Here is a 26754-nt window from a genome sequence, read left to right as displayed (position 1 = left end):
AATTAACTGAGCAGACAGCAATTCTGCCATCAAATGAACAAAATGAAAGAGTAACAGAGACTTACACTTTTAGTCACCCCTAAGTGCTTCACATGACAACAGCAGGGAAAACACAGTCCAGACTGTTGTTTTAATGTTGATAATATTCCAAAATCCACAGTGCTTACTAATTTCTCAGTGGAAATAAAACCTTTGACATCAGTGGGAATTCTGTCTAGGCATGGAAGTTGGTTGTTACATTACAGTCTAGCAATAAAAGTCTATTTTGATGGTAAGATCGTTAGCACAAAGGTATTTTCTCTCTATGCCTGCCCCGAGCACCTGGACTGACAAGCAGAGGACACAGCTTCAGTTGAATTGCATTGGATTTGAATACACCCCTGCACAAACAAGCTTTCTGCCTGTGCTAGCTGAGAGTCTGTTCTGCTCTTCACTATGGGCAGGGTTTATACTCTGTAATCACCTGCCAGCAGCTGAGGTCTGCCCAATGTGTCAGCCTGCTCTGCTGGAGAGCATTTGCTCTTTGCATCTCAGCAGGCTTGTTACTGCTGCTTAGAGCCCACTCGAACACAGACCAGAACTGGACAAAGCAAGGCTGTTAGATCCCCCCCAAACCAGGAAGATGCTAAAGAATGTAGGAGGTGAGGGGGGAGGGAAAGCGATATGATATTAAGAGGGAAAGGAAAAGAGTTAAAATTAAGACAGGAAAAAAAAATCAAAGCTGTGGAGCATAAAAAACAATCACTTCAGGCGTACGTCAAAATAGTGTCAGATCTTTTTCTGTTCATTAAGTCAGCAGTTAAACACCCACCAGCTCCACTTTTTGCTAGCCCTGGAGTTTTGCCATATCTGGAGATCCACTTTCTGCCATCAGCAGTAGAAACAACTGGGTTTGCAGGCAAATAACCTCATCTAAGGGCAGTTGGATGAATCCTTCCACATTGACTCGTTTCACCATGGGGTCCACCGGTAGGGGTCAGGTCCCATACTCTGTATGGTGACCAGCCCAAGAGCCAGGACCAGAGTACAATAAAACTCTGGTTTGGATAAAAGGTCAGAATTCTAGATTTTTCCTGTATTTAAGTCATACGTAATAGCACTTAATATACATCCTCAGGGGTTGGTAAAAGAAAATTACCCCCATAATATTAAGTTAAAAACATCAAATTCCTATCAATGCAGCTCATGTAGTAGAGATTACCAGCCTGCAGGGACCCTGAGTGCTCCCAAAAACGGAACAACTGTGCACTGGTCTGAGAAGAACTTGTCCATCTCTGACACTTGGGGTTTTACTCTCACATTTACAGCAGAGTCATAGAGAAAGTACCAGAGGCATGAGCAGAGCTTTTGAACCTGTAACAAAATTTAATATAAAATCATTGCAAAATTTCATGGCATGGTTAAAACAAAAAAACAAACAACTAAACCCAGAACAATAACAAACAAACAAAAAAACAAAAACAAAACTCCCCCAAAACCCCAAACAAAACCACACACAAACACACAAAAGAACCCAGCAACCCACACGCAATAACTTAAGGCCAATTCCAAATCTTTTTTATTTTATAAGCATTAGTTACCTGTTCTGTACATAACTTCTGCTGTGCGGATGGAACTTTCCCACTGCAGGTATAACGCTGAGTAAACAAGAAAACCTTTACTTACAAAAGAAGGACAACATTGTACAATGCAGAGTACATATTAGATCGAGACCACGGTAATTTCCTAGGACTGTATTTAGATGAAAGAGTCTGGGATTTTTAGTGGTTTTGGCTACAAAACTCTTCCCAAGGGACATGTACAATTTAGCTGTGCTATAAGTCTCCTTCAGGCTCAGGAGCCAAGAAGAGAGTCATCTTTCTCCTCCAAGGGCCAACATTCAGGATTTGGAAACAAAACCACTTTCCTCCCAAACAGTATCAGCCCTGAGTTGTACCAGCTCTTTCTCAGTGCCCACCCCACCATCATACTAACCTAGGCACATCGATCAGGCCTGTCCAATGTGAGGGGAAAAAAAAACAAGCAGACACCTTGCTTGCCTGGTACTACCTGTTCTGCACTTGAATTCCCACACTTCCCAGTCTAATAAAGCTGCTTTATGCACTGTTTTATCACTGCAGATAATACTGCACACACTCAGCAACAGGAACAGAGATTCTGGTGAAAGCAAGTTTGTTTATTTGAGGGTTTGGTGGGGTTTTGCCCTTAAAAAAAAACCAATTCTTCCCCATACAAAACTAAGAACATTCCTTGCCAGTCCTCAGTCAGCCAAAAAACACACGAGGTCTTTCTAAAAACTAAGTTCTGTGCAACAAAGATATTAACTGCTGGGAAAGGCAGGAAAGCTCTTTTACAAATGTTCATTGATGCACTGAACTTCACCTTACACTCTATAGCTGCCTTTTGGATTCTGCAGACTTCTGGAGTAAGGCAGAGAGGAAGAAAGGAAAACCTTGGCCAGAGCAGTTATGCTGCTTTTGAGACATGTTTTCTTTGGGTTCAGGCCTCAGATTCTCAGCCAGCAATTTCTGTCCCTGGTGGAAAATAAAATAATAGTAATAAAAAGAATACGAAAACACCGGGTTTTGCTGCTTTTCAGGAATTTAGAGAGCAAACATCAGTTTCTAATGCATTTGAGAGAAATGTGGATTGACCCCAATGTCCCAGTATCCTTCCCTTTGAGATCATGGTTATTATGAGTAAATAAACTCCTCAGCATCTCTGCCCATGAGTGCTGCCATGCCCCGCCCTGGAATAGCACGGTACTGGTGACATGGTGCTGGGAAGTGGGAAGAGGCACCCTGCAAGACACATCCCTGTGCACATTCAAGTTGTGCTTCCATGGAAGTGGAGAGATTGGTCCACCCACTACCGAAGTCCCCATCGCCGACACTTGAGCACATACACATGACAGCATTAATGACTCTCAAAGAGCTTTTACATAGGCACCATGGCTTGTGCCAGGTACTTTGGTTTCAGACAGGTGCAGGTAAGCCTTGTTTTAAGCAATTGGCTATCGTCCCAGAGTAGACGAGGCCGGAATTAATTTTCTCAGTTTAATTTATTATTCAACATTTTCATTCTAAAACTGTGCATTGATGCTTGGGGACCAGCAGGTGCATTTAATCGGTACATAAACCATACCCAAGCAGTCCTGTTTCTTCTCATTGCTGAGCTGTCTAGCAGGAGCACACCATTCCTCATACCCAATCCGCTGCTTAGCTTTCATTCCTCCTTCCCTTTTAAATGGCACAGACAGCTGATGAAGAGCCAGGAGCTCACCTTGACCCAGACTCGAAGCTCCATCAGACTTTCTCAGCAGGAACAGCCAGGCTTGAAATGAGAGGTAATGTTTGGCAGGTGCTCCCAGGGGACTGGCCAAAAATAAATGCACTCTCCAGTTAATTTCCATTCAAGTGCTACAAACATTTCTCCTTTAAGAGTGCAACTGAAGCATTTGATTTATACAAGGCAAAGAGGTTCTGTGCCTGTTTGCAGTAGCAGTGGCAGACCCACCACACAGCAGGGAACATTCAGGCCCATTTTAAGCACCTACGTAACGTACCCATGCTCTCCATACAGGCAAGGGATCTTTTAGGGTGTAACTGAGAGCGCTGTAATTAGGATCCTGCCCCTCACTTTTGATTACAGCAGAAGTCTAGACATCTAATGTAGGCAGAGAAATTACATACTTAAAATCAGCTTGTATAAACACCCCCCAATGCATCGGTCTTTTGAGGAACCAGACTGGAGGCTCTCTGAGAAAATGGTTATGATGAGCAGTACTCAGCACTTGGCAGGCAGTGAGAAGCAGAGTAAGTCTGTTTACAGGGAGCTCTACTCAGCCGTGACTTCCACAGGGCAAGCCACTGCAGCCAGCCACAGAACACCACGAGTTGAAGGGAACCGAGCCCCTGCCCCTTCCCTCAGCTCAGCTGCTGGCACTGCAGGAGGAAAATCCGTTGGATCTCAGCTCTGGCGCAGGACCAGAGCCAACAGCCCGGCGGCCTGACAGCCCATTGCCCAGGGAAAGCTGCTCCTTCCTTCTCCCGGGCGATGGAAGAGACTGGGAATACCCCTGATACTTAACCACAGGGCCGCTGGGGTTGCACAGGATAAGGGCTGTTTGTAGTGTTGCCATCTCATACTACTGTTTGACTTGCCTTTTTTAAGGAACTACTTGGATCACAACTTTAATCAGGACTTTAGAAAACAAGGCATTTAGAAGATCTGATCAGGCACATTCCAGCTTTGTAAGGGAATTTAAAAGACTCCAAATTAGCAAATTTTTTACTTAAAAAAGGATTACTGTATTTGGAAACAAGGCCATAAAACAACAATACCTCAGGCAGGAGATGGACACAGGTGAAAATGTAATTCAGCCTTTGAAACTGCTCATTTTAAATGGTCTATAGTATTTTCATTTTCCATCACAGATAACTGCGTGGCAAGGCTATGCATTTCTACATGACAGCTCATTCTGCTTTTAAAACAGGAGCACTCCACTAGCAGCTAAATTGATGCTTTTTATGTGTCCATCACTTATCAAGGGTAACAGATTAGCGCCTTTGAGGGGCTCTGAGATCTAACGGATTACATGTTTTAATCCTGCTAAATGATTTGAATATTCAGGAAGAAAAAGATTCTAAACCAGATTTTTGTGTGACCCAGCATTACCTTTCCTGATCAGCATTTCCCCTTCCCTTTAAGCATATTTTTGCTCTCATAGACAAAAGCATGCTAAGTCCAGGGAGGAGATTTTCAAAGGCAGCAAGAAGAATTGAGCATTGATACCTCTTAAAACGTAATGGGAAGTAAGTATATTTTCCCACTGAAAGCTCCTCCAATGGCCATTTATTCCGCTATTTAAGGATTACAATTGAATCTAGCTCAAGAGAAGAAAATGAAAAGGCCTTAGCCCCCTTGATGTTGGAGGAAAGCGATCCAACAAGAAGACGGCAGTACAGCCCTGGACAACATAACGCATGCAAAGCTCCAGCCTCAGCACAGGCACATCCTCTGCAGAGCAACTGGAAGTGTTTAAGTCTGGGCTGCCTGCCTTAAACACACCCGGAACCAAGAATAGCCTGGGCTCCCGGGCACAGGTCAGGAGATGCTGAGTCACTCGTTGGCGGGTCCCCAGGCTTTCCAGCTGCCTTGGGCTTGGCTTCCCTTAAAGACACAACTTGTGCCGCTGCACACAGCCCCGCGCTGGCTGGGCACCACCGGTCACAGATGGCAGCCTTGGTTATTGGGGAGTTCAGTCAGACGAATTCACAGTTTGAACCGCCCTGTTTCCCTCCAGTTTCAAAGCACAGCACTGCTGCTGCCCGCCCTCCTGTCACTTAAATGGTACATTCATACTTCTTTGTAATTATGAATCAACTCACAGGCACTGGTGTGCACCCCAGGCTCGAACAGCACTGCAAACAATATACTGTCACGGGTTGCATCAGCTGCTGCGATGCTCTCTCATGCCTTCAGGCTTGCTAACTCTAACATAATAGCCTTTTACCCACGTCCTCCCTCAACAATTACCAGAGGCTTGGAAAGCCACTGAAATGCAAATAGCTGATAGAAGAGGTTATCGGGGAACCAGAGTAGGAAGGTACAAGCGTTGTCCTGCTACTTGCCTTTAGTTTGACTCAAACTGGACTGTAATCCCGAATTTCTCTTTGTATAAACAGGAATAAAGGCAATATTGTGAATGCACAGATGGTTTTGTGTAGTAGCTGACCTCCACCTTCTCTAGCTCAGCTCCTCTGTAACCTGGGACCCCTGTTACTCCTGCTGCAGTAGAGAGAGTTGCACAGTACATAAGCATCATGCACTGTGATGACACGATATGAGCATGCCGAACTATGGTAACTTCCTGAAGCTCGCTCTGGTGTGCGTTTTGGAGACTTTCCCCCTGGAACGTTAGTGGAAAGCAAGGCACTGGGAGCATGGAGCCTGCAATCTTCCACATGGGCAGAGATAAAAATCAGGCTGCCCCTGCTAGCACACCACATCCCTTAACCCGAGCACTTCTGAAGATGACTGTAACTCCTCCATGTCCTGTTTGCTCACCATCTTTTCAGGTGATGTTCCCACCAAGGACAAAAAGCACCTTCCAGACATGAGACACTGACACTCAGCTTGAGCAGCCAGGGACAGCAGTATCTCCCAACTGCTGTGAGGTCGGGTGGAACTAGGACAATCCAGACACTTCTTCAGGCTTTCAGTTCTCACTAACGCTTTAGGGCCTAAATATAGGCTGCATCCTCACCCCCTTTTCTGTAGTGAAACCACCTATAAATATCAATAAATAAAGATAACTCCTGTATCATTAACAATTCCCTCCCCCATTTAAAAACAGATGTAGAGAAGAGGTTCCAGCACCTGGTGCACCTGAACTAGAAGGGGCAGTTTGTTTGCTTTGGCGAGATCTAATCTGCAGATCTAATTGCAGTTTACGGCTACTTAAGGGCAATTATTAAGACGATGGAGCCAAGTTCTTCTTGGCAGTAGTAGGTGTCACAACAGGAGGTGACAGCTAAATAAGCGGTCAGGGTCAGCGGGAGAGTCAGACAGGCCCCAGGAGAACCTCCTTTACCAGGCGGTGGGGCACCGCTGCCGCAGGTCGCCCAGGGAGGTGGGGGAACCTCCATCCCTGGAGGTTTTCAGTTCCACACCGAGTAAAGCCACAGCTGACCTGACCTGTTGTCCGTGGGTCCCGCTCCGAGGGGGCGTTTGGGCTAGAGACCTCCAGAGGTCGCTTCCAGCTAACATTTCTATGTCTCCGTAACCTCCGCGTTAAAAACTTGGCATGAAATCACAGCAGCTCCCTCCCCTGCACAGCCGCTTCCCGGGAGCGGGACAGAGCCCCCCGCCCTCACCATCGGCCCATCCCGCACCATTACTGTGCCCCGCCGGCTCCCGCGGCTCCGGGGGTGCTGTCGCCGGGCCGTCCCGCTGCTGCAGCCCACCCCCTCGGGCAGCAGCCCCGCAGAAGTTGGCTGCGCATCCTCAGCGCCAACTCTCCCCACGTCGATGAGCAAACGCGGGGCCGGGCTCAGCCGAGCCCAGCGCAGCCGCCGCACACGCCCAGCGAGAGGATGTGCGCCGGGGCCGTGGGAACGCCTTTGTGCCGCGACGGGTAGAGGCGGGCAGGCCGCGCCGCGCAGCAACCTCCGGTGCCAAAACTCGGGACACCCTCGCGGGCCCCAGCTCCTCCCGTCACTCCTCCACTTCCGCAGGCTCCCCACCTCTTTTCTCTGTGGCCGGGTCCCGAGCGCAGCCCCGCGGGCGGGGGGCGGCACCGAGCGCCCGCCCCGCCCCATCGGAGGCAGGCGGCCGAGCCCGCGGCAGAGTCGCAGCCCCGCCGCGACATGGCCGGCCGCCGCCTCCTGGGGCTCCTCCTCGCCTTCGCCGCGCTGCTGGGCGCAGGTAGGTGCCGACTGCTCCGCGGGGCGGCAGCGGGAGGGAGCGGCCCAGGGTTGGAGGCTGGGGGGTGGTGTCCCCCGGGGCGAGGCTTACGCGTGATCGCGGCGGCGGGTCCGGCCCAGGCACGGCGGATGTGCCCCCGCGGGAACCCCGCGGAGGCTGCCGTCAGCACCCCCATCCTCGCGCTGGGTACACTCCGGTGTATGCAGCCTCCAGGAGGTGAGGCCTGGGTCGGGGGGAGATGCACCCTCGAGGAGGGTCCCCCAGGAGAACGCAGCGCCCGGGGATCGCCCCCGGGCCGCACCCTGCGCAGCGCCCCGACACCGCAGCACATGGCCGGACGCCAGCCCGTGCGCCAGGGCCCGGCCTTCGCCATCCCCGGTCACTCCCCTCTACCGCCAGCGCCCTTTCCTTTGCCCCCCCTCTCCGCGGCGGGAGATGCTCCTGCACAGTTATCCGGCAGATAGGATGGCTCTAAAACCTGGCATTAGATATCAATACTGCTGATTAAAGCATCTCAGAACGCAGTGTGTGCCTCTGCGTGAGGAAGTGTCACGGTGATATTCAAACAAAACGTACGATGCTGCAGGTAGAAAGCTCAGGAGCAGTCAGTGTCTCAGATAATCCGAAACAGAGGGAGGCACAGAACCATCTCAGAAGGATGATTTGGGTTTTGCCCTCTGTTTACTGAGCTGTTGGATTAGATTCTCTGCATGACCCAAATTTCTTGGGTTGCAGGTTGTATTCTCACTCTTTTTTAGTCCCAGTGCTATTTCTGCAGATTAGACTAGTCTAACCCAGAAATCACTCCCAGCTGAGCAGTAACTGGGAAGATAAGGAAAAAAATAAAACAAGAATTTATTTTGGGGGGGTTCAGGTGAGGGCTAAAATCAGTGCAAAGCTTACCACAACTGTTTCCTTAAAATATTAATATTAATAATAATAAGTATTTTTTAAAAAGCTGAATAGAAAAAAAAATGCTTCTTAAAGGTTGTACAGAGAAAATTGACAGCAGTTATGTCTTGGGAAAGTTTTTCTAAAACTGTGCTATTAGCTAGGAGGTACCCATCAAACCCAGACTGATTAGAACATATCAGCGTCAAACGAAGAGTGAAGTAGGCCATGAGCCGCTTTTGCTGTTGGAAAAGAATGGGTTTTCTGTGAGTCAACCTGAAATTAGCCTCTGTTTGCATTAGGTATTTAGCTACTCATGCACATGGAAGGGTGACAGCATGGTGCAGAGTTGCTTATGCTTACCAGCTTAGCTGCTATGTTTTTAATTGGTGGGTATCAGTTGGACAGGTTGAGCTAAGAGACTGTGCAGAAAGTCTTGATTTTAGGTTAAAATGTACAAAAGACCAGGTTGGACAAGGCCTTGGGTGATATGATTTAGCGTAAGGTGTCCCTGCCCACGACAGGGGGGGTTAGAACTAGATGATCTTAAGATCCTTTCCAACCCTAACGATTCTATGATTCCAAAAAAAAAACCCCAAACTGATTAGTCAGCAAAAAACCTGATTCATTTGTATTCCATGTTGTGTGCAACATGGGGAAAGAAAAATGCTTTTCTGTTTCATTTTGGAGCACTGGACTGCTGGGTCCGGCTCTTGAATGTCCTTGGCTGTGTTTGTATCAAAATGAGTTTCACTGAAACATTCATGAAGTGTTTTTGCCAGCACAAGGTTTCACAGGTAATTGAACAACGTTATGTTCAGTTCCTGTCTGAGCTGCTCTAAATTGCCTCTCCATGGAAATAACTACATAAAGGTAGGTGGCTCTGCACTTACAAATTCTTCAGCTGACGCTGGACATGCAGAGATGAGGTACTGCTGCCCAGCTTCAGCCTTTCCACATGGCCTCTGGTTCCTCCCCTGGTGTTTCTGTGTTTCACATGTGGTGGGTGTCTACTCATCCCTCTGTCTCTCTCCCAAACATTTTGGAGCAACTTTGCAGTGCCCATCTGAGAACTGAACAGGCCTTCCAGGTACTAGGGCAGCCTTCCTGCTGTCATCCCATGCCCACAGGAAGATAGCAAGTGGTGCAAAGGAAGTGGGTTCCTGAGGCAGGGGTTTCTACCAGCTCCTCAGTGCAGCAGCAGAAGAAATCAGATTTCTTCATTGCCTCTATTTGCTGGCTTTTTTTCCTGGCTTCTTTGGTAACAGTCATTCCAGCACTGTCAGCAGTTGCAGGCAGCCCAGTCTCTCATAAGCTTGGAGGCTTACAAATGACCAAGAACCAAGGCTACCAAATTTGACATCAGACTCATTACTTTGATTGGTTCCTGCAGCTAAGGTCTGGATACACCATTGACACAGGAACAGTGTGCATCTTGGTTGTGGCTGTCCAATAAAGCAGGAACACCCACCCCACTTTATAACTGAAAAAGCACAGGAGGTTTTGGGTTTCCCTTTGGTCAAATCCCCCTGTATTTCACTTCGTACACTGTGTGCTTCAGTGCCTGGTGGGCTGTCGGACATAGCCATGCCACATCCATCTACACTTCTGAGCTGCTGTGATCCCTCTGCCCTCAGCACCTCTATGGTTGTAGATGCAGTGCTGGAAATAGGGATTGCTCAAGATGCTTTCTAGTGCCACTGAACTCTGGCATATTCCCACAGTACAGTGACAGGGAGAAGCCTTTTGAGTATTTTGATGTGGTGGAAGGAACTCAATTCCCTGCCTTTTTGCTGCAGTCAGAGTCGAGTGTTCCCTATGCTAGCATGTTGCATGATGTTGAATTCCCAGGTTGGTGCCTTTTCAGAAAGTAGTTATGTTTAAGTCATCCTGGGCTAGCCACATGTTTGTGCAAAATAAGGGAAACAGTCCAACAAGGAACTTCCCACAGTCGTTTTTTCCCCTCTCCTGTCCTCACCCTCATGGTAAGCTAGTACAGAAATGCAGTGATGCGCTTTCATGGAAGATGGCAGGTCAGTGTTCTTGCAGGGACCGCAAGGTTACCTCTTACAGGCCAGGCAGAAGGGGCACATCCAGGTTTTATGCTTTATGTTGCATTATAAAAGCTTGAAGAAAAGCTTCGTGATTACAAACTGGCAATGAGCGTAGTTGGGCACATCTTCCAAAGTTGCAATATCTCCAGTGATGGGCAGCTCTCCATGTTGTCATCCTGTGTCTTAATAGACAGCATCTCACAGATCACCTCTTCTCTTCAGTGTGACTATGATATCCCACCAGCAATTACAATAATTACTTAAATGTGAAAGTACTATTTGACAGTATAATTAGCTGTTTATAACTGTTGCACAGATGGCTCCAGTCACTGCAGGCGGCTCCTCTGCACAGTCTCCACACAACAGTGCCCAACCAGCAGCACAGGGAAAGCAGAAAGGAGCCAGCTCTTTTCCAGATGTTTCCCGGGTGTCCGGGCTCTGTGTTGCAAAGGGCAGTGGTGGATGCAGCTAGCGGAAGAAGGGGTGCTGGTGCCAGGTAACCCACCAATCCTGTGCCCATCGCTTGCCAGGGTCACTTGCCATGGTTGTGCCAGGAGAGTTGCAGGGAGGAATTCGGAGTGGAAGGCAAACCGTTGGTTTGGCATTGCTGTTGAGGCTGAAGGAGATAGCAGTGCTGTGTTAGGCATTTACCTGCATTACAAATCTTTGTTATAATACATTATTATGTTATTAAATTTATAATTACTAGGTATCAGAAGCAAGTCAAAGTAATACATTTAGAGAATAATTTTACTTTTATAGAGTCTTTAGTGCCTATGAAAAAGCAGGGAAAACTTAATTGGTTTTCTTACAAATTATCTCTGATCTCTGAACAAATATGCATTAATTAAATGTGCCATGCCCAGATATTTCTGTACATAGCTTTGGAAATAATTAATTTCCATACTTCTGTTTGTATTTTGTAACTTTTTCTTCTACCAGTATAGTAATATCTGTGCTAGGAAACGACCATCCGACTCTTGGGCTTGTTCCCCCTCTACAGAAATTTTTCCCTTACATCTGTTGCAACCATTTCAGCCCTTAAAGCACATAAAACAAAAGACTCTATTGATCTCCAGTGTTGACTAGAATAAACTTTTAGGACTGCTCAGTTTAAAAACAAATTGGTTTCTCCTTGGAAAAATATCTCCTAGAGGTTTAGGGCATTGACTTTACAATTAACTAAAGGAGAAGTTGAGGTTTTAGTAGGCAGGGCTTCTGAAGCCACTCTAAAAATAAAATGTATGTTTAATAAACTACTGAACACTGATGGCAGAGAGAAAAAACTTTGCAATAATTCCTTTGTATTCCAATTGATAGAACTCTCAATTGGTAGAAGAACTTGAATAGAAGAAAACAGGAGAAGATGAATGTGGCATATCAAAACACAGAACAGGAAGGGACTGTTTTTGAAAAGGGAACTTCAAAGTTAGGGATCCAGATGCTGTAGTCACAAGCTGTGATTTGGGATGTGAGCATGAGAATGCATTTCCCGAGTGAACGATGCTTTTGAGAAGGAAACAGAGCGCCGACATGAGCCTGTTTGCCGCCACAAAGCGAGGCAAATGCCTTCTGTATGCTTGCAGGGACTTCAGTGGAGCCACACAGGGTCAGGTTTTGATCTTCTGAAACCTACTGTTATGATGTGAATAAAGTTAATGCTAATACATATTTACAAAACTGTCTTCTAGTCACGCCAAGATCCTTTTTCCTTGCTTTCAAACCTTGTCTAAGAAACACAGAAAATTATTGAGGCAGGAGTACTGGGGCTACAGGGAGAAAGCCGATGCTGAGCACAAGTTCCTCTTCCCTGAGATACCAAAGAACATGAGCAGCATCTTGTGGGAAGGAGTGGGCCAGGTCTGCTGTTGGGTTTCAGTGCTGGCACAGTGCATATTTGTAGAAAAGCCAAAGAAAGCAAACCCAGAGGCATTGACAAGATTTTGGAGGTGGCAGCTCAGACAGGGAGGAGGGACGCCATGAACAGCATCATTCTGCTGTTGGAAGGCTCCACAGGCTGATATATGGTTGTTTCCAGCAAACTGAGTGCTGGGAAAAGGGAATTGCTCAGCATTTTGCGTGCCCTTTGAGATGCTTTCTTTGCCCACACACAAATCTGGAATAGAAAGAATTCATGAAAGTTGGAAGAATCACACTGAAGGACATAATCTTGGTGGGATGTTCAGGGGTAACTGCAGTGCTGGCTCTAGAAGGGTGGGAGGCAAAAGCAGAAGAGGTTTCCAGCCTCCAGCAAAGGAGGCGATTGTGCTGCAAAAGGTACATTGGATTTGTAATAAGATTTTGAACAGCACATTAACATGTGATGTTAAAGCAACATCTGCTGCCAAATATGAGCTTTTAGGGGTAGGAGCTTAAGGAAAAGTCTCAAAGTCAGATCCTTATATGACCTATATGGGATGAAAGCAAGCAGCTAGCTGGAGCACACATCTCTCTGATGACCAGCCACCTCCATTCAGGTGTCCCTGCTAGTGCAGGACTTGGGTCATCTTTCCAGACAGTATCACAATATGCTAGAGATTGGAAGGGACCTCAAAAGACCATCTAGTCCAATCCCCCTGCCGGAGCAGGAACACCTAGATAATGTTACACAGCAATGTGTCCAGGCAAGTTTTGAATGTCTCCAGGGAAGGAGACTCCACAACCTCCCTGGGCAGCCTGTTCCAGTGTTCCGTCACCCTCACTGAGAAGAAGTTTCTTCTCAAGTTTAAGTGGAACCTCTTGTGTTCCAGTTTGTACCCATTACCCCTTGTCCTGTCATTGTTTGCCACTGAGTAGAGCCTGGCTCCATCCTCGTGACACTCCCCCTTTATATATTTATATACACTAATAAGGTCACCCCTCAGTCTCCTCTTCTCCAGACTATAGAGACCCAGCTCCCTCAGTCTTTCCTCATAAGGGAGATGCTCCACTCCCTTAATCATCTTAGTTGCCCTGTGCTGGACTCCCTCCAGCAGCTCCCTGTCCTTCTTGAACTGAGTATGACCTGTGCGAAGCTAATGCCAGACCCTGCCTACCTCATTTGGAGAAAAAGCCTCCCCAGGTCCCATCCTGCCACTCAGTACATAGCATTCCTCTCAGATTTGCATAATTCCTACTATAGATCCTGAGTGCACCCCAGGGTATGCTCTCATGGCATTAAGAGGTGGAAAGACCAAGAACTGGCAAAATGTCCCCCTTGCCCAACACATTTTCCCACGCTGGAAGCTCTTTTGGCCAGAGAAATCCCCGTGTAGCCTGATGCCAATGCAACACCAGGCTGAAAAGGTCACAGCCCCCAAAGCTAAACCATTTGGAGCTATGCTTCCAGCTGGTGCAAGCCTGCCCTGAACATCCGCTCTCCCCAGGCAAGCCCCTGCTCTCTGACCCAGAAGCAGGCTGATTTGTAACCCAGATGCTTCAGCTAGGGTGGGCATTCAGCCTGGCCCTGCTCACTGGGCATCAGCTACTGCTGCTAGTGACAGACTGTCTCACACACTGTCAAGAGACACTGAGTGGATGCCATGCAGCTTGTGTGTAATTATTTGCCAGGAAACCAGAATTCGTTATTTCCCCAAATCCACAGGACAGGACTAAGCTTTGAGCCCGTGCATTTTCAAAATACACACTAATCCCAACCCATTTCTTTAGCCTCATGCAGAAAAGAGAGGACTTTTAAGTGAGGTTAAATATATGTTTGAAAAAAAGGTATGTTCCTTCTTTCTCTTTTGTAATGATGGTCTTAACTGAGTGAATGATTTAGATACTTCTGCCGAGGAAAACTCAAAGCCATAACACTTGAATTCAGCAACAGTTTACAGATGATTTGCTTTGTGTACGCTGGTACTATTTCCTGCACAAGTAAGGTCAGAGGGAGCAAGGGACCTGATAGTGGATTTGTCTTTGAGCTCAATGAGCTTCTATCTTTATGTTTCAAATTAGTTCATGCCACATCACTTGCAAATGGTGCTCTGGTGATAAGGCAGCTGTTCCCCTGGTAAATGGAAGCAAAAGTATTTGCTGTGCACTTCCTTCACCTAGGAAAGTGTTTTATCTCAGGGTTAAACAGTTGTCTTTCATGACTTTAAAAGATGACATTGTAAATTATAGTAACAAAATCATTGCATATATAGAAAAACAAAACCCAAACCATAAAATTGTCTAACAAATCTTTCAGTTTCTCCTTGTAAATTGACATTTAACAGCAACAGTTTTTACCCCGGCAAAAGTATTTCAGCAGACCTTTCCCACTTGCTTAACAGAGGACTCTGCTTTTCCCTCCTACTAATACTTCTGGGAGGTGATGGATACTCAGTTGGTGCTCACCAGTCGAATGCAGGCCCTGGATTTACCTCCACAGTTGTAGACACAGCTTGTGCTGGGCTCAGGAAGCAGCAGCAGCTGGATGCACACCCCAAACTCAGCTTCCCAAACCTCCAGTTTTCCAAACCCCTCTATGAAAGCAAAAAGCCAAACCCACCTTATTGAAAATGAAGCAGAGCAAAAGGCTGAGGGATGGGACACAGCGTTCCTTGCTATGGGTGAGCCAAGGGGAGTGGTCTTGTAGCTGCAGACTAAAAATCAGCACCAGATCCTGCCCCACCTGCTCACGTTACCTGCAGAGATTGCAGCCCCCACCCTGTTGTCTCCTCATGCTGGCAGCTCCTTCAGAGCAGCCTCGGCAGCACCACCCAGGTCTGTGATGCTCCAGGGATCCACCTCACCCAGAGCAGTAGAGGCTGGATCCTAAACACCTCCCCACCCTGATCCAACACCCTGTGTTTGCAGGGTGAGGTGCTGTGGGGAGGTGTGCAGGCACTTCAGCAGCAGCAGGCAGGCAGGAGCCCTGCACTGCAGGCTGTGTGATGGGGCAGACAAATGCCTTCAGCAGGAGGGGAGGGCTGTAGCCCCCCCATGCTCTCCTGGGGCCTCGCTCCGTCTGTCAGCATCACCCAAGTCTTCATTTCCACTACTGCTCTGATTTTAAATAGCACAGTACGACAGGAACAGCACATCCCTAGTGATGAACCAGCACTTTTACCTTGTAATTCCCTATTTACCTACTTTTAACTACAGCATCTTCTCTCAATCTTTATCTGATGAGAGCAGTCTCTTTCCATCAGGAATCAGGTGATAAGCATTTAATCTCCCACTTCAGTCTTCTTTGGGCTTCCGCATCACTGTCTTTGTTATCAGCTGTTCTGTGCTGGCTTATGAACAAGACACTTTCATACCACAATTTGTTGTCTGGTTGATAAACAGGCATCTTTGGCCCTAGGCAAATTCACAGTCATGATTTAACATGTAAGCAGAAATCAAGTGGCTAATGTGAACCTGCCTCAAAATGTTTCTGAGGGACAGCATGCAGGAAAATGTGAAAGCAGCCACAGGAAAAGGTACTTGCTGTGCTTTCTGAGCTTCATGAGGGATAATGAATACAGCATTCCGTATGTCCCACCTTATGCCTGGTGGGGCTGGGCAGTGCTCCTAGACAAAGGTTGTGCCAGGATTGCCCACAAAGTGGTCTCAGATCAGATCCTGCCTCCTGCTCCCAGCCTACTTTTCCCTGGCAGGGCTAATCTCAGCATTGTTGCACTGGGCCGTGCCCACCTGCCCTCCACTGTGGGGAGCTCAGGCTTGCGCCTGCTCAGGACCAGAGTCACAGCACCCCAGTGTCTCCCCTTACCTTGCTGCAGGAGCAGTAATCCAGTTCTCCAGTGGACTCCTGCACAGTGCATCTGGAGAGGGACAAACCTGAGTCCTGGATCACTGTTGGTTCCTCTGTGACCTGAGAAAGTCATCTTTAGCTATTGCCTAACCTGTGCAGTAGGGTAAGTGCCGATTTCCCCTCTGCCTCTTGCAAAGCGGTTGGACTCTTGGAGTATAAGAATGACGCTGTTCACATCCTTTCATCCTTTAGGTATAATAAATTTTTCTACCTTAAAAAAAAACCAACAAACATCAAAAACCCCACAAACCCAAACAAACCAAAGAAACAGCAAAAGAGTGAAGAGAAGAAAAAACTTCCTTTCCCATCAAATACATCTTTGAATTGCGGGTTACCTGAGGCATTTTCCCCAGAGCTCAGTGGCAGAGCTAGGAGGGCTGGGACAGGCTGAGTTCCCCCTGCCAGCATTAGCCCACTGCTGCAATGTCCCTGTACCCAACCCAGGCACAGAAAGCTGGGCATCATCCCATCCTCATTATGGGTACAGGTGGGCTCAGGCACTCCACTTTGGGGGGGGAGCCTTAGATACTTGTGCTCAAAACCTGCCAGCTTTTTGCTCCTGATGCGATTGATCTGGGACTAATTGAAAGCAGGCTTTGGCAATCCTGCCGCAGAGACTTCTTTGACACCAAACTCAAAGAATGATTATCTTATTAAAGTTGCTTAGAATCACCTGTTCAGAGATGTCAGAGGGCCTTGGAAACCTTGAAAGCTTTGAGTGCTGATATTGAAGAAAACCATTTTGATTGCCATCCTGTATTGCCAGAACAGTGCTACCTGCTTTCTGACCATACTGGGCTAGAAGAAGATCTGGTGAAGTGTTTGTTTCATGTAGGGACAGGGAGAGAATGATGCTGTGGAGCCAGAGATGGGGCAGGCCCGTTCTGCATCTACTGGTCCAAGGCATCCCATGGGAAACCCTAATGTGAAGCCTCTCCCAGCTGTGGTAGCACCATCTCATGTGCAGCCCTAGTCTGGGCACCCTCTCCTGAGCAGATGTTGTGTGGCTGTACAGCTCTACCATGGGCACTCAGTACGTCACCCCCAGCATTAGGTTGTCTCTAGCAGAGATGCAGCATCTTGGGGCCAGCTGGTGCTTGCGGCCCCTTCCTGCTCGCAGCTTTGTCACAGTGACGCACCAACACTGACAGCAGTGGAATGTGTGGAAACACTTTGTTTCCCTCAGACAGCAAATTTTCTCCTTCGCATCTCAGTTCCCAGGCGTGTGGAGAACAATCTCTTTGCTGTGCTCCTGCAGCCTCCAAGCTGGTCCCTGTTTGAAAAGCAAAATCAGCCGGCAGGAACTGAGCTGCTCTGCTAATAGCTCTTCTCATCTCATTTTTATTAATAAAACATGAAAACACAGTAATCACCAGTGGTTTGAGTTGTGAGACTGAGAGCAGGTGAAAGGGAAACTTTGGGAGGAAGGAGAAAGTTGGCATGACAGTTTAGCATGAAGAAATGCCTCTGGATTTGAGGGGGCTTTCTGTCCCTATGGGAGCCAACTGGGTGGTCATGGTCCCTGGTGGGTTTGGCAGTGGAGGCTGGTGGATCTGGTGGTGGAGCTGCCATTGCTCCAAGAAGGACAGGGCTAGGGGAAGAGCCGCCTGAAGAGCTGCTCATCCTTCCGCAGACAGGTCTGGAGCAGAGGCTCTTCTCACATGCCAAAAGTGAGGAGGAAAAGATCTGTCCTTAGACCTCAGCTTTTGATGTTTCCTTGCAGTGTCCATGCAGGCACATCTGGTGAATGCCACAGGCCTCCCTCTGTGAGCTGGTTACCAAATGCAGATGCTGGGAAAGAGATGATGAGGGCACTTCCCTCCGGGTGTTAAATCTTGCTGTAGAGAAGTGAGCAAGGCTGTGTGAGATGGCAGCAGATGGGACGCTCCTCTATGCTGTGCTTTTTGTCTGTTCTCTGCTGAGTGACCCGCTGGCAGCTCCTGTGGAGCACCACAGGGTGCATGGGGCAGCGCTGCTTCTTTGGGTGCTTTGGGAGCAACCTGGAGGTCTGTCCTTCCTTGAGGTAGGAGAAGGTGCGTTTGGACCTTTGGGCAGGTGGGCACTGCTGTCCTTCCAGTGTCTGGTGCCAGCAAGGGCTTGCTTTCTGCTCACCATGACCTTTCTGTCCCAGTGCTGATGGTGTCTGCTGGAAGGAGCGTGGAACCCACCTGATGCAGGCTGGTTTTGGAGGTTGCGTTTTCCTCACCACCTCCATCCCTGTTGCTGGGTGCTGAGCGTATTGTGCTGCTGCTAAACAATTCAGATAATTCCTAGTAAGCCTTCAAATCAGATTGCAGCAGTCATCTGCTTCTGATCCAGCACTAAAACACAGAACTACCCTGTGGCTTTAAGCACAAGGTGTGTTGCCCTGCACTTGTCCATCCTGACCCACCTGGCATGGCTCACCAAGGTGAGGGCACGCTGGGGTGTTGTGGAACTGATATTCCCAGCAGGGATCCAGCAGTGTGGAGGGTGTTGAGGGTGACGGAGCTTGCATGGGTCACAATGGCAGCACAGTGGCTTTAACAGAGGCTTTTAGGCATTTCTGTTAATAGGTTTCAAACATAACCACCATTAGTCCCTTCACAAAGAGAAAGTCTTCATTATGCAAATTCTCATCTTAAAGCTTTATTCATGTGCTTCCTGGCAGGCTTTCCTTTAATCTCAAGAGCGAGATTGCTTGGAATTACCATATACCCTTGTTAATTGCATTAAAAAAAAAAAAAATCAGCAGAGGTTGTTTTTGCCATAATCAAGAATGATTTTTGATTAGTACTTCTGGAAATCACAATGTTTCACTGGGAATGGAGATCGAGGACGACAGCATTAGTTACCTTGCGTTTCCTGCCAGGAGCAGGTGCCATCCCAGCCAGGGACTGTGTCCCACCACTGTCGCCTGGCCATGCTCTGGGCTGGGGTGATGTACCCCCAGTGTCCCCCATTGTCCCACTGCTGTGGTGGGTGCAGAGGGCTGAGTTTCACCCCAGGCAGAGCCCTTGCCTCCCCTTGCCCCAGTGGGCTGCTGACAGGTGTTTGTGCAGGGGCATCTCCTTGTCTTCCCTGGCAGTGGCAAAGGAGGTGGAGAAAGTTCAGAGGCTGCTTTTCAAGGCAGAGCTAACTTCAGGGGAGGTCTGTGTTCATGAGACAGTCTGGGCACATCTGGAGAGAATGCAGCTGCATGAAGCTGTCCTTACCCTCCTGGCTAGCCAGAGCTGCTCCCAGAGGTTGTCCCTAACGCCACAGCTCCAAATTGCTCTGCTCCCCCTACACGCATAGGACTTTGCTTTGGTCTTAGTGATCAGCAAGAGCTCGAGGTTTGCAAGCAATGTGGCGCTTGTGAGTAGATTTCCTTGGTGCTTGGCGGTCTGGCCAGCACCCAGGCAGTGGTGTTGGAGAGAACTGCTGTGTCTGAAGCTCTGGTCTGTGCTGACCAGGATCACTGCTCTGGCCAAGGGCAGGGTGCCATTGCGTGCTGCAGAGGTCCCTGGGGACCCCTGGTGCAGCCAGAGGCAGAGCAGACCTCACCTGTAGAGGATCAGCCGTTTGCTCCTCACAGATCTTTGGGGCTTCAAGGATGCACCACCAGCAGCGCAAGATGGCTCTGCACCCAAAGCCCCTCCATCCCTGGCACCCTACCCAGTGGTGCCAGTGCAGCCATGGGTGCCCTGCACAGTCATCCGCCTGTATGTGCCAACACCATAGCTCAGAGCCAAAACACCCAGGTTGGTTGCTGGAGAGACCCTGATGCCTGTGACTCTCAGCACTCTTTCCTCCTGCTCTCCTGCCCTCTGCGTTGCTCCTAAGGTAGCTGTATAAAAGTCAGGCAGTTTGACTTACTTTCTGCTGCCCTTGTACCTGCTCTGCATTCTCCCGGAATCTCCTGGGCTGTCAGTCTCTTACCATCACGGGCTCTCAATTCCCAGGGAAGCTAAACACATATATATTGCACAAAGAGATCTGTGGGCTGGCACTAAAAATGGAATACACCTTGCTCTGAGTGCTGCAGACGGCCTAGCAATACACTGGGTGTGAATTATGATACTGTAATTCAAGCTTTGTCAAACAGTAGGGCTTAATTAGAATATATATATAATTGTACAAGCTAAAAAGCTGACGAGTACAATTGCACGTTTGAGCTGCCTGCTACAGAAAATAATGAGGAGCGAATACATTAAGGGCACAAAACCCTTCTACCTTCAAAGAGCAGCTAGCTCTGATTAAAAATACCCCCAGCAAGGTGAGGGGAGTTGGGGAGAGGCAAGGGAGCTGGCTTGGCCGTAACTCTCACCTCTCTTTTATAGCCTCCACCTGGCTCAGCTGCTGGTGGGTACCCCCCACTCCCCATTCTGGTGTTGGGGGATTCCTGTTAGGTACCGCAAGATGTCCCAGCTCAGTTTCTTTTGATTGTCACATAAAAGAAAAATACGGAAAATACATCTCATTTGACCATTCCCCCCCCCGCCATAGACCTGCAGGCCTGCAGATGTTCCAGTGCCCTTGGCCAGATGGCACCCAGGGCTTGAATCACCTTCCAGCTGCCCCGGAGATGTGTGTTTTCTCCCAGCAGCCGGAGAGGAGAGTTCTTTCAGACCCACTGAAATGGGGGGGGGGGTGTTGAAGGAAACCCAAACTAGCCTAGTCATGAACCCTGGCAAAGATCCCAAGCTGGTTCCCCAATACCAAGCAACCAGAGGGTTTGTGTATCAGTGGGTTTATAGCCCTGTAACAGGTTGCAGGCAGCGTGGGTACATCCTGCGGTGGAGGTGGAACATCAGGGCATGCATGACCCTGATTGCTGAGCATGCACTACAGACAAACACTTTTGCAACTCAGCAGCGGCCTGCCTGTGAGCTCTAGTATAGAGGAGCATGGCCAGCTCCTCCCAGAGAGTGTAAACCTGTCATACAGAGGTTCTCTCTGCTGTGCGTGGGATCCCGTCAGAGGATGGGCTTTTGGAACCCGGGAGACCCACTTCTCCACGGATCCTGGAGCACAGCGCAGGGAGCAGCAGTGCTGCCTCCCAAAAACCTGCATTTGCAAGGTGAACACATGCGTGCAGAGGGCTGGTTGGGTTTTAAGCATCTTGCTGTGAAGTGCTGGGTTTGTTACCACTTAATAACTGAATAAAAGGATAAGGAGGCGAGCATTCAGCTCTTATCTGTCGGAGCGAGCAGGCAAGTTTGCGTGCCTTTGACGGCAGCACTGTTATTGATCCATAAAAGGTGTAATATGTCTCTATAACACCCTGCGCATGAAATAAAGTTGTTGTCAGCTTCAATTAACTGGCAATCTATTACTAATCCTCACCAATGCCTAGGGGATTCCTGGGTTTACATTGCCCTGGAACAGGATCTCAGTTTGCTATGGGCAGTGGTTGGAAAGCCCTGGGAAATGGGCTGTGCCAAGCACTGCAATTCCTAGGGAAGGTTGTCCCGGGTGATTCAGCATGTCAGCAGTTTTCCTAACCTTCACATGGGCTGTGTGCACACCTCTCCCTAGCAGGGTGAGATTCCCCTGGGATGCGGTTGCAGCTGGGACATGTTAGCGGTTGCTGTTTTACATCAGTCCCCTGAGGATGGAGGGCCCTGAGGACCTTTCATCTCCCTGGACCCACTCGTGCCAGCTGGCTCTTTGGAGAGTGATTCTGGAAGTGGCACACTCCTGTTGTCCTGCATGGAGAGATGCTGAGGGAAGCTGTCACCAAACCCAGGGAGGTGTAAGTGCTGCTCAGCCAGGGGGTCCCATGAGCCCCTCAAAGCCAGGCTGGGGGGAGCCCATTTCTTGGGGTATTCACATTCCCTGCAGGGCCTGTGTCCCCACCACGGGGGTGTCTCCATGCACTCCCATGAGCACCCACTTGCCCTCACTTGGTGTTTGAGCTCACACATCAAAGGTGGTGCGCTAACATCAGGACTCAGCATGCAGCAAATCAGCACCCTTAACATCTATTTAATCATGGAGAGCAGAGCGAGCAAGGGGGAGAGGGAAGGGATGGCTCCTGGCATAGCAATGCGAGTCGTGGCGCTGCCACTGCATCTCTCCTGCCAGCTTGCCCTGCCTGCTGCAGAGGCAGAGGGAACCGAAATGAAACGTAGTGACGGTGCATTTCCCCAGTGGGGTTTGTAGTGCTTCTCATCCTGCCAGAGACACACCACAGTTCTGCTCTTCCACCTTTTTTCAAACACAGTTTACAATAGAAAGACAAGAATGACAAAGCCCTGCTGGTTCCTGAAAATCCCATAAACACTGGGGAAAAAGCCATGCTGGGAAAGGGAGCCTGCATGAAATTGACAGAGTGGCAAGCTTGGGACAGGTTGCCACAGCAGTAATGAGCTTGTGGGGTCTCAGGAGGGACATGTAGTGATTTAGCAGCACCCATCCAAGCACTGAAGCTGGGCGGTTGTGGTTTTTGGCACCATGGATGGTTTTACCTGTTACTCTGCTCATTTGCACTTAGACCACCGGATAACCCTGCAGCTTCATCTGGCCTGTCTCATGGTGACAGTATTTCACCAGCAATAAGGCCCAAGAGGCAAATACTTTGGCAGAGGAGCAGAGGGGTGTGGGGAGAGGCTGAGGGTGCTGAGCACAGCCCTGCCGTGCTGCTATATGGAGCAAGGGGCTCATTCCATGGGTTTCACACAGTGGTAACTGGGCTCCACCTGCAGTGGGTGACCCACCACCAGCTGCTCCTCAGGCTCACAGGGGAAGCATTGGCATCCTTCATCTCAATGAGAAACATGCCCCCTAACTGGGACATGTGTTTGTTACTTACCCCCAGCAGCAACTTCACACCAAGTGCTTTGCCAGGGGAGAGAAGCCCATAGCAACTTTCCAGCCATTTAACTTGCCCTCAGGTTTGCTGAGCGTACATCTGAATAGACAGCAACTGAAACGAGGTGCGATGTGTGAGTGAAACCCAGCTGGAGGTATTGCGGTACTGAGTGACCACTCTCAGTTCAAGTTTTTCACCAAAACGCTGATACCTGCTTTCCGATGGACTGGTGCCTTCCCATTGTTATTGTCCTTGTCAGTAAAGCTTTAAATTTATTCATGAAGCACGCTGGAGCTCAGGTGGCAATAGCTAAATCCATTTAGCAGTAGGAATAAGAGGAAAGCCATTTTAATGTTCTCTTGCAGTGCTGCAGTACTTAGCAAACCCAAAGGATATTAATTACTCAGCATGCTCTGAGATGTAAAAGCATGAATTTATCAAGACAAATACATTCAGAACTAGGGTAAGTCAACAGTAATTAACACCACGTATAAAAAGGACAGAGAAAGGAAGGATTAGCTGGCCCTGTTGCAGGAGAACATGGAATAGTGCCGAGTTATCCCTGGGATATTATAAAGTGGCTGGAGTTGTGGTGAGGCATCTAACAAAAGCCCCTGTCTGTCCCTGTCAGTTGTATCCCTGGGATGGGGATTTAGGCCTGGTTTGCATTACCAAGGCAGAGTGATGCGGGCGGTCTCTGAAATGTAAAGTTGTGCTTGGCAGCCAGCAGCAGCATTTTCATGCGAAGCCTTTGATGTCGGAAGGCACTTGTGAAGAAGAGGTGCAGAGGGCTTTTTTGTTTCTCACCCGGTTTGTCTGTGCTGTCCCAATGTTTTCATGGTGTTTAGCAAACATATAATCGTGAGCACAGCCACAGATGAGTGGCAGCCCAAGAGATGAATTGGTAGGCTCTCCTTGACAAATTTAAGCATAGCGTGTGTTTTTATACCGCATCCATTAGGGCAGACAAATGGAAAATCCAGAGATGACTGCTCTGCAATTTAACAGTCACAGCATTCGGAGGAGGCTGATGTCTTCCTCATCACTGATGATGGGTCAGGCTTGGAAAAAACTAGCAAAAAACTAAAGCAATTTGAGCAAATGAATCTGACCATACTGTATTTAAAGGCAGTTTGCTTTGTGCGGAGCAAGTACAACCACTGCTGATTCTTTGTTCCCAGGTCATGGGGACAAGACAGATGACTTTGACCTAGAAGATGCCCTGTATGACCACACCACCAAGCGACGTAAGTAACACTTATTTCTTGTTTTAAAGAGGAGAAAACAAACAGCTGTTCATGGATGCGATTTGTTCTTTGGGATCTGGTGCTGGTGGGAGGGTCGTGGAGGATACAGACTGTCTCAACTTCTCTGCCTGAGGAGATGCAATGTCCATCTGGGCTTGCCAACAGGTAGGACTGGAGATGGGCCTGGAGAAGCTGGTTGCTGACCGTGTGCCCTTCACTTTCTGATTCCCATGAGCAAAACACAGAGGCATAGCAGTGATCTGAGGTAGCAGCGACGCTGAACATGTCAATGAAGGGTCTGGAGTCGGGTCACATCTCACAGTACCAGTGCACTGGAAAACAAGCCCAGCAGAAACACTCCAGTATTCAGAGGCATAAATGGAAGTTAATGGGAATAGAGCAGCCACAACTCTTGCTTATAATTTATTCATATACTTGGCAATGGTCATCACTATTAATAGGTAGTCCTTTACAGGGGGTGAAAAAAGCAAATGATCCCTCCCTCTAAAGGCTGACTGTAGCTTGTTTTAGCCCAGGAGCAGCCAGGGGAGCTGGGATCTGAGCATCAGCATGCCACCAAAACTCCTTCAGCTGACAGGGAACCTCCCGTTCATAATGCAGGGCTGGATATTATTTGTCATTTAACTGAGTGACCTGGCAGTGGACAGCAAAACCCTGGCAGCTTACTCTTGTTTTCCACAGTGTTCTGTACAGTGTGTGTCCTTGCTGCTGCCTCCAGGAGTCTTAACTGGGAGCAGCTTATCACAGCTCCCTGCTTTCGGCTTGGCAGGATGCTGGCCTGCACAGGGGCAGTGTTCAGCCCCAGGCACAGCTGCGCCCTGCAAAGCTCTGGGCTCAGGCCTGCAGGGTTTTGGGGCTCTGGGCTCTTGACTTTACAAACGCAGACCGGCGATGCTCAGCTGGAAAGCTTGTAGCAGAATGTCAGCCCTTGATTCTCAAACAGAAGTGATGTGTTTTCAGTGATGTCCATGACTAAGGTTTTCCTCTGGTTTGTCACAGCGACTCCCGTGGGCCCCAGGAAGCCGGCAGGTGATACAGGTGAGACCTTCTTGTGTGTGTATCATTTCAGCACAGTGTGGGGTTTGCTTCCCAGGGGGGTTTGAATCATGTGAGCCCCCCTGCAGGCTGCCCACGTGTGGCTCATGCTGCCTTGGGGCACCTTCACTTGCCCATAAGAAGGCTGGCGCTGGTGTACATACGTGCACTCCCCTGTAGGGCCAGAGTAAATGCAATATTGATATTTCTGTCCATGCTGAAGGTGAGTGGCAGTGGAGCATTCATGGCCAAGGCTGAATTTTGCACAGTTTGCAGTATCATAATGGAAAAGGCACAAATCACTGCTCAGCTACACAAGAGCTTTTGTTTCTGGCTGAATGGCACTTGCTAGCTTTCCTTCCAGGAGGAAACCCAGAGGATATTTTCCTTCCTTTTTTTTCACTCCAACCTCCACAGAAAAGCCCAGCCTGGTGATGTTTCCCCACCCAGGGAAAGAACATCTCTCTGACTGTGCCCATCAGATGTGCTGCCTGGCTGGCTCCACAGGCTCTGCCCTGGCTGAGGAAGCTCCTTAAATTCACCCGAGTTTCACTGCTGGCAGCTCCTCTGGCTCAGCTCTAGCCAAATATACCTACTTAAATATAGCACGGTCACAAGAGCCGAGGGTTGCTCAACCCTGCTGGGGCAGCCTGAAATAACCTGCAGCGGGGGGAGTGCTCGGAAGTGAATCTGTTCACCCCTGCATCAGGATCTTGGCACAAATTTAAGCAAATCCGACTGTCCAGCTCCTTGGCCACGACGGTCTTTGCTAGGGATGAGAAGAGACAAGAGCCAGAAGCACGCGCAGCGCTGCAGGGTTTGGATCACAGCCTGAACAAGAGCCTGTTTGATCCAATAAACTCTCCCTGGGAAACGGACGTACACTGAGGCTGAGGTTTCATCTCGGCAAGTTAATTCTTCCCTGGGGAGTGTGTTTTGGATGAGTGATGGCACCAAGGGCTCCTGTGGTGTGTTCCGTGTTCCGTTCAGCCCAGGGTCACTCATGGGTGGCCATGCAGGGAGCAGAGTGGGGCCCACCCACTAGCTGGATGCCCACAGCAGCTTCTCATCTGCACCAGAAGATGCCCCAAAAGTGTTATTTTTGGGTTCAGCCTTGGGGTGGGCAGAAGCCACAGCTCAGGGAGGAGGAGTTGAACAGTGTCCAGGTTGATCTGAAGGCTTTACAACATGGTTGTCATTGAGCAGTGGAGCAGCTGGATGCCCTTTTCAGCTCCGCACTGGCACAGGTACTTGTGGCCTCCAGCAGTCGTGCAATAGCAGCTGCAGAGCTGCCATGCAGGGGTCGCTGCTGGAAGCCTCTCACCGTTCCACAAGCGATGGGTGTTTTAACAGTCCCTTTTCTCCTGCAGCAGGCTTTGATTTGGCTGATTACTTTGACACCATTCCGGAGACTACCACCAAACCAGCCAAGCCGACTCCAAAGCCCTTCCCCAGGCCAGGAAAGCCAGGTACTGTGGAGCATCCTGTGCCCTGTGGAGGGTGCATGTGTGCTCGCCTTGGGGCTCTGGACAGGGGAAAACACTCCACAGGGAGTGTTTTCACTCACCAATTTCATCA

At 48.9% G+C, this 26754-nt stretch overlaps 1 protein-coding gene and 2 long non-coding RNA genes across 4 annotated transcripts in view; 1 reads left to right on the top strand and 2 right to left on the bottom strand.

Annotated features, from left to right (window-relative positions):
• Positions 1–1063: 1063 nt before the first annotated feature.
• On the bottom strand, positions 1064–5779 carry LOC134160868 (uncharacterized). 2 transcript variants are annotated; one of them, XR_009963725.1, is made up of 2 exons: positions 2383–5779; positions 1064–1353 (listed from the first exon to the last, which is right to left on the bottom strand). It is a non-coding gene; the product is annotated as an uncharacterized LOC134160868 (long non-coding RNA). The 2 variants fall into 2 exon arrangements; XR_009963724.1 differs by having other exon boundaries at positions 2388–5779.
• A 1487-nt stretch (positions 5780–7266) lies between these two features.
• CD99L2 (CD99 molecule like 2) overlaps positions 7267–26754 on the top strand; it is a 29834-nt gene continuing 10346 nt past the window's right edge. The window contains exons 1-4 of the mRNA XM_062613271.1: positions 7267–7428; positions 24055–24120; positions 25141–25179; positions 26550–26645. Coding sequence (XP_062469255.1) covers positions 7371–7428; positions 24055–24120; positions 25141–25179; positions 26550–26645 — 259 coding nt within the window. The 5' untranslated portion in view covers positions 7267–7370. The remainder of the gene's footprint in view (positions 7429–24054; positions 24121–25140; positions 25180–26549; positions 26646–26754) is intronic.
• On the bottom strand, positions 10319–14842 carry LOC134160867 (uncharacterized). Its single transcript, XR_009963723.1, has 2 exons — positions 14622–14842; positions 10319–10989 (listed from the first exon to the last, which is right to left on the bottom strand). It is a non-coding gene; the product is annotated as an uncharacterized LOC134160867 (long non-coding RNA).

The sequence above is a fragment of the Pezoporus occidentalis genome, unplaced genomic scaffold, assembly GCF_034315485.1.
Source record: "Pezoporus occidentalis ecotype Australia unplaced genomic scaffold, CSIRO_AGI_Poc_V1 ctg165, whole genome shotgun sequence".
Lineage (NCBI taxonomy): Eukaryota > Metazoa > Chordata > Aves > Psittaciformes > Psittacidae > Pezoporus > Pezoporus occidentalis.
This window is presented reverse-complemented; position numbering and strand designations above follow the sequence as displayed.